Source organism: Oryzias melastigma, linkage group LG8 (assembly GCF_002922805.2).
Source record: "Oryzias melastigma strain HK-1 linkage group LG8, ASM292280v2, whole genome shotgun sequence".
Classification (NCBI taxonomy): domain Eukaryota; kingdom Metazoa; phylum Chordata; class Actinopteri; order Beloniformes; family Adrianichthyidae; genus Oryzias; species Oryzias melastigma.
The window spans coordinates 22,770,235-22,777,338 of record NC_050519.1 but is presented as its reverse complement, the minus strand read 5'-3'; the positions used below and the strand labels follow the sequence as shown (position 1 = coordinate 22,777,338).

General features: G+C 43.2%; 1 protein-coding gene across 1 annotated transcript in view; it reads right to left on the bottom strand.

The window, feature by feature from the left end:
- Window positions 1-2,419, bottom strand: part of hoxb1a (homeobox B1a) — a 3,276-nt gene extending 857 nt beyond the window's left edge. Inside the window, exon 1 of the mRNA XM_024272836.2 lies at window positions 415-2,419. Coding sequence (XP_024128604.1) covers window positions 415-1,246 — 832 coding nt within the window. The 5' untranslated portion in view covers window positions 1,247-2,419. The remainder of the gene's footprint in view (window positions 1-414) is intronic.
- Window positions 2,420-7,104: the final 4,685 nt, after the last annotated feature.

Here is a 7,104-nt window from a genome sequence, read left to right as displayed (position 1 = left end):
TTATTTTCTCATTAAATGTATGTTTCTGTTGTTTCTAAGATCGCAGATAATTTTCTTTTGCAATAGTTGCACATTTTTCATGCATGACATTTAATACCAAAAAATGTTTACATTGTAAAATATTATTTAAGTGTTGCATTAAAATGGTTTAAAAAAGTAAAAACGGAAATATTTAATACATTCTGCGTGTCAAATAGTAAAGATGAATATTGCTCATTCGTACAGTGACTCACATTCAGGCCTGAGTGATGAAGATAAATGAGACCGGGGCGGAAGAACCGAGATTTACATGAGAAAAGGCCTAAAATAGGGGAAAGTCCGCAGGAAACCTCGGGGATTAAGAAGGCCTCCGTCCCGCATGTCGATCACGCAAATCTGGATCTGCCTTCTGAAAAGTCCGATTGAAATCCTCACCTGTTTTTGGCGGATTCCTCTTGACTTTCATCCACTCGAAGGTCTGTCCCTGTCCGGCCTGCGCCTCATCCTCGTCCCCCCTCCCTCGGTCGTGGGACGGAGGGAGGTCTCCATAGCCTCCTGGGTGCGGGAGCGTCAGGTAGCCCATGGCGTCCAACCCCCCGCCTAACTGCTGCGGGTACTGAGAGGCGGGAGGGGTGCCCTGAGGCCCGCAGTAGGCCCCGGACAGAGCGCCGTAGCTGGAGCCTACGGCGGGGGCCGCGCTCGGGAAGCTGGGCTGCTGATAGTAGGAGGAGGCCACGGAGTCATCCATGAAGTACTGCGGGTGAAGGGAGTTCGGGTGACCCGCCACAAACTCCGAGTTTGTAGGACACGCTTGGGTCGCAAAGACCCCCGTGTTGCCCCCATCCCCGCTGGAGTAAGACAGCAGTGCAGTCTGGGGGCTTTGGTTCTGCTGGAGGTTTGGATGATGATGGTGGTGGTGGGGGTGGTGGTAGCCGTTGTAGGGGTGATGCTGCTGCTCCAGATCGGAAGGATGCTGCGGATCCAGATGGCTCGCTCCTCCGTGCTCGTGGCCCCCCCCGCCCTCCGCACCGCTCCCGTACATCCTTCCATCCGCGGTGTAGCCACTATCTCCACCCGCAGCCACCGGGATGGAGGACACATTCAGGCCCGGGTGGAGGGCGCCGGGGGTCACCGAGAAGGCGTGGTGCTGATCCAGCGGAAGGTGGTGACGCAGCGGGTGAGAGTATCCAGCTTTGGGCGCAGCGTAACCTCCGGATCCCTGGCGATTACAGATGGAGAACTCCACAAAGGAGTTCATGTTTTCCATGCAGGCCTCAGACGCGGTGCTGAAGGTTCTGGACGGAGTCTCAGCAAGAAGCGGGAACCCAGAGGTCCGGGTCAAAGTCAGCAAAATCCATTTAAAATATTTACAAGCTAAATTCGGATAAAAACGCCCCAACAAGAAGGGAGCTGCGAATCCAAAATAAAAATCACATTTATTTTAAATGTTATCACTAGATCTGGTCATCATCCAGAACAAATGGACCCTTAATCCCAAACAGGCACGTCCCCGCTGCTGTGTCCGTGCGTAAAGGAGCGCGACAGCTGATCCACGTCTTCACCTGAGTCCTGTTTTCACTCCGCCATCACCCAAAGTTTCCTCCAAATTCTGTTTTGGACTTCTCTCCCTCTTTCACTCCTCTCTCCTCTTTCTTCTTTTCTTCTCATCTACCTCTGTCGCGAGTCACGTGTCTCGTCGCCTATGGTGACCAGGCCAGAAGTTGTCAGCTGGTCACCCCAGTGTTAGTGTGTGTGCGTACAGGAGGAGGGGAATGGGTCGTTTTCGGCTCATGAGTGAAGTTGGTGCGCGCGCGCGTCAATAGCGGCGCACGCGCCTCATCCATCACTCGCCGTGACATCAGCGCGACAAAGAGACTTCAATCAAACCGGCCCATCAATCTGATATCAGCGCGGATCTGTCAGAGCGCAGAGCGGCGTGGAATAAAAGAGGAGCCGGGAGTCGGTCTGCAGCTCTACCTCCTCCTGGCCAAGCTGCCAGAGGACAAGGCGCGCGCGCGAGCGAGCGCGACTTTAAACCACGTGCATGGGAACAGGACTGCAGCGTCCTCTCTGCAACAGGCCCTCTGCTCGTTTCTGCACACGTTCAGGAGTGCTGTCCTGAAAGCCCAGTCCATCATTACATTTGAAGCAGATCTAAATAGAAACGTGTCTCCCTCCTTAAGCTGTTGACTCACCTTAAAGCCACAAATACACCTTTGAATAATAAACCTCTCATTTCCAAATCTCACAGACTAAAAACAGTGATGGCAGAGACAAGAATCAAACATCAAAAACATGATCTGGAAGATTTACAGAAGAATGCATTTGAGGCCTCAATATGTCTGGATTAAAGGAAGAAATTTGCTCCATCTGACTCTTCAGCCCCACTTTGTCCATATTTATCCATTTTCTCCATCAGCAGCAAGATCATCTCAGGCAGGGGGGTCAAACTCAATCACAGAAGAGGCCAACATCCTAAACACACCTTAGGTCACGGCCGAAGAGGATAAACATTTATTGAACACTCTACATTTTTAAAAATTTAACTTTTTAACATATGAACTACATATGTAACATTACCTGTGATAATGCTAGTGTGAATGCTGGAAGCTGAATTTGGCTGCTGAAGATACTGAAATTGATAGGTAAAAACGCTGAAGCTTATAGCCAGCTAAAATATTAGCTAAATGCCAAATTAGCCTAAAGAAACTAAAAAAAGAAAAATAAAAAAGAACTAACTTTAGCCAAAAACAGCTAGCATGTAGCTGAAAAAATAGCTAAACTCCAAAACAGCCAAAAAAAATCTTAGTAAATGTCAAAATAGTCCAAAAAGCAAGCAGAGCACCAATTTAGAAAACTTTAAAACTGTAACTTTTTAACATGATTATAAATATTAAAAAGACATGAATATTATTCCAGAATAAATCAACTTAAACCTTAAATAACTTTCAATTATTTATTCTCCAGAAAAATACATTTGGTGAATATTATACAAAATAGAAATAAGTGCAGTATGACATGGGGTCATTAATAACAATAAAATAAAATTACCCGGAGGGCTGGATAGAATTAGCCGAAGGGCCAGATCCGGCCCCCGGGCCTTGACTTTGAAGCTTGTGATCTCAGGCCTGAGACCCAAAACAAAGACCAAATGTGACTTTATTTTCATCTAAGAACAACAAAATCCTTTATTTTTCAAGCACACTCTTATCTTTTGCATTAATTGTTTTATCATGAATCTCATCAACTTATTTCCTCTCTTTTATCAGCCCTGATTATTCCCTTAAAGGTTATTGATCCGTGTTTTATCGTCTCTTTGCACCTTTTGTTGGCAGAGATCAGAAATCAGAACTTCTCAGCGTGGAGGGGAGTTTACTTTCCCTCCACTCGGTCTGAGCAGTCATGGATTTGTGATGGCTGCACGAGTGTGTGCTAATCTAATGAGCGAGCTGATCTGTTACAGCAATGAAGTTAAGCTCGACAGGAAGCCTTCTGGTTAGCTCAGCCCTGCCAGTCCAGCAGGACAGGAAGCCAGGATGGCAACACAAAGCCCTGTCTGTAAGAGCGTGCACGTGAGACAATGGCCTGCCACTGTGGCCTTTGGGGATCCTTCTGTTTTCTATTTCAGAACGAGATGTGCACAAGTAATTATTGAAGTATTGCTATTTGTTCTTGCCATTTTTTTAGAGATGAAATGTTTTTCTAATGTCTGTAACAAAGGTCTGATCAGATGTCATGTGCTCACTCTCATTATTACTCACTGCATGGTAAGATAAGTGCCTCCATTGAAGCCATCATCAATTTCTCCCCTTCAGGGCCTCCTTGTGGGTCCTGACAGCAAACACACTGCCTCTCCAGCGCCAGGAAAGAGTAAGGACAAGCAGCGTGGGCGAGCGACAAGCAGGGAGGTTAATCATCGGTGAGAGCTGAAAGGAGAAACGGAGCGAGTGGGCAGGAAGTCTGCAGGACCAGACCTGAACCAGGAGAAGATTAAATGACACCCACTCGTCTGCATGAGTGCAGGAGCGTCAACAGGAGCGAGGGATGAAAAGGTCAAGCTGAACTTTTACATTAACGCCACCTTCCCGTGTGTGTTCCTCACACATGATTGGTCTGTGGAAATGTTTCAGATCAGAGAAGGAGGAGCTGAGAACTCTTCTCAGTTCAGGTTATTTATAGTGTTATCTCACAACAAGAACAACAAAATATCAAACACAACTTTTATGATTGTTATTTAATTCCAGTAAGGTCAGGTTGTTCTAATTTTAGAATAGCGACTTAACCGTAGCTTGTCACATGACCATCGAGTAACAATGATAGAGGTTCAGTGAAACAACTGTACTGAGCTGGCAAAATACGCCAGTGAGGAGAAGACCTCCCTCTGTATGAAGGAACCTCCAGCAGAACCAATCTGAACCGTCTGCTGTGACCAGATAAGCTTTAACCCTTTCCTGCATGGAGGTCACTACACTGTGCAGAACACTTACATAAGCAAATATATGACGTTCACCAGGGGGTCAAACTCAATCGCACAAGCAGCCAAAATCCAAAAACACAGCAGATCGCAGTCGAACAGGATAAAGTTTTAATCAACAAACTAAAACTACCTTTAACTTTAACTTGATGAACTGGATATACAGCATTACCTGCTATAATGCTGTGAATGCTGTAAGCTGAATTTGGGCGTTGAAGATGCTGAAATTGATAGCTGAAATCACTGAAGCTGATAGCCAGCTGAAATATTAGCTAAATGCCAAATTAACCTAAAATAGCAAAACTAAAATCCTTGGGTTAGCCAAAACAGCTAGCATGCAGCTGACATATTAGCTAAACTCCAAATCAGACAAAAAATCTGAAAATTTGTAAATGCCAAAATAGTCTAAAAAACTAGCTGAATGCCCATTCCAAACATAATTTAAAAAAAACGTAACTTTTTAACATATTTATGCATAATAAAAAGGCAGGAATATTATTCCAGAATAAATCAACTTAAACCTTAAATAACTTTCAATATTTTAATCTCCATAAAAATATATTTTGTCAAAATCATATAAGTTAGAAATGAGCACAAGATAACATCGGGTCATTAATAACAATAAAATAAAATGATCTGGAGGGCCGAATTTAATTACCTGGAGGGCCGGATCCGGCCCCCGGGCCTTGACTGTGACACGTGGGACATATACTGTTTTATAAGAGAAGAGGAAGCTGAGATGGTCATAGAGAAGATGGTCAGTTCTGAAATAACAGTTCATAGATTTGATGGGAAGCTAGATCCTAATGATGACTGATGTTGAGTTCAGTTGCTATTGCTACACTGCTCTTAGTTCAGAGACTTCGTCTTTAACTATGTTTGCATAAATCAACCTATAGAGACAGAACCACCATAACAACATGATACCATTTCAGATTCTTTAACTATACCTACCAAATACCATAACATTACATTGATGTATTTTACTGAACAAAATTCATGAAGCACACTTGACCGAACAGGTAAATATATCTTTGTAGAATTTACCATTATAACTTTTTTTTTTCTAAAAATGCTTTATTTGTAATCCTCAAGATGAATAAAAACACCTAATAAAAAAAATGTAGTTGATTTTATAATAATTTATGCACGAGAGGGTTAAGAGGAAATGAGAGAGTCCATCCTAAAACAGTGACTTTAAAGACTGCTGTTTCAGTTTCTACGCTGTAAACTTTTGTTTCTATTACTCTATCACAACACTCTCGGGAATTAAAAGTCAGTTTGTCACATTCACCATAAGGTTATATTTATTTATGTTTATTTATTTATTTTGACAAAGTGGTAAAAGAAAAACTTTTGAAGCACTTTTTTTTGTTTTTGGACTATTTTGGCATTTACTATGATTTCTTAGGCTACTTTGGAGTTTAGCTAATTTTTGGTTTTTGCTAAGTTTAGGTTTTAGATTTTTTGTTTAGATTTTTAGGCTAATTTGGCATTTGGGATTTTTTCCCCTTGTGTAACTGACTTTGACATCCCAGCCTTACAGGGTCACTAGGTTGCTGGAGCCTATCCCAACACCTGGACACTTTGCCTGTCTGTGCAGAAAGTCTTTGGGTTACAGAACTAGTTATTTGTTTTAAGGAACAATGCAAAAAAAATGTTCATCAAGTCGAAAATGCTAAAATCCTCAGCACATCCATGAGCCAAAAAAACGTAGATGGTAGATGAAGCAGAAGGTCCATGGAGCTGACCGGGTGCAGGTGTTTATGTTCCAGTTTTACGTTCTTTGATTTACTCTAATGTTTTTATTGTTAACACAATAATTCTAAAACAGCAAGAAAAGTGTCTGCTTGAGCTGATGTTCTCCTCTACTGGAATTATCATGTTAACGTTTGTAAAGTTACAGTCTGTTAAAGATTTTGGGTTTAAACGTCACCGGCGACGCCTCAGGTGTTGAAGGTTAAGGTGAACTATAAGAAATCCTCACAATGTTTGATTCATTTCCTTGAGGTCTGCAGTAGTCTGCACAGACTGACGAGGTTGCTGGTTCCTGTACTGAAGCCAGCCTGCAGAGCTTGTAGGTGTGGGGTCGCGGCCTGCGGGTTCTGTCTTATGTCAGGTCACCAGTGGAATTTAAGTCCCCCCAAACACACCCCCTCACACTATCTGTTACTGTCTGACTCTTCGCCATGCACATTTGCAGTGTTTGCATTGCAGTCCTGGGTCTGAGTCAGTTAGAGACCGCAGACTCTTTGAACCTCATCTAAGACTTTTATTGTTTCAAAATTCGGATCAAAGTTTTCTTTTCGTCTCAAACTGTCCAAGTCAGACAATTCCAGAACCATGAAGACACGCTCTCTATTCCTGGAAAAGAGTTTGAGCGTGTGTTTGGGGGGGTGATATGAAGAGCAGAAAAAAATGAAATCTGTCAAAATTAGAGGCTCCCAGTGTCTGTTCGCTCGACTGCTGGACAGGACTAACAGTACACACAGGTCAACCACGATTGGCACGTCCACTCATTTGTGAAATTGAAATGTGCTCCAGAGTAGATTTAATATGAAAAAAAAGACTTGAGCTTTAGACTTTGATGTCGTTTCTTCTGTTCGTGTGCTTTATTGTAAAAGTCACCTTCTCATTCGTCTCTCCTGGTC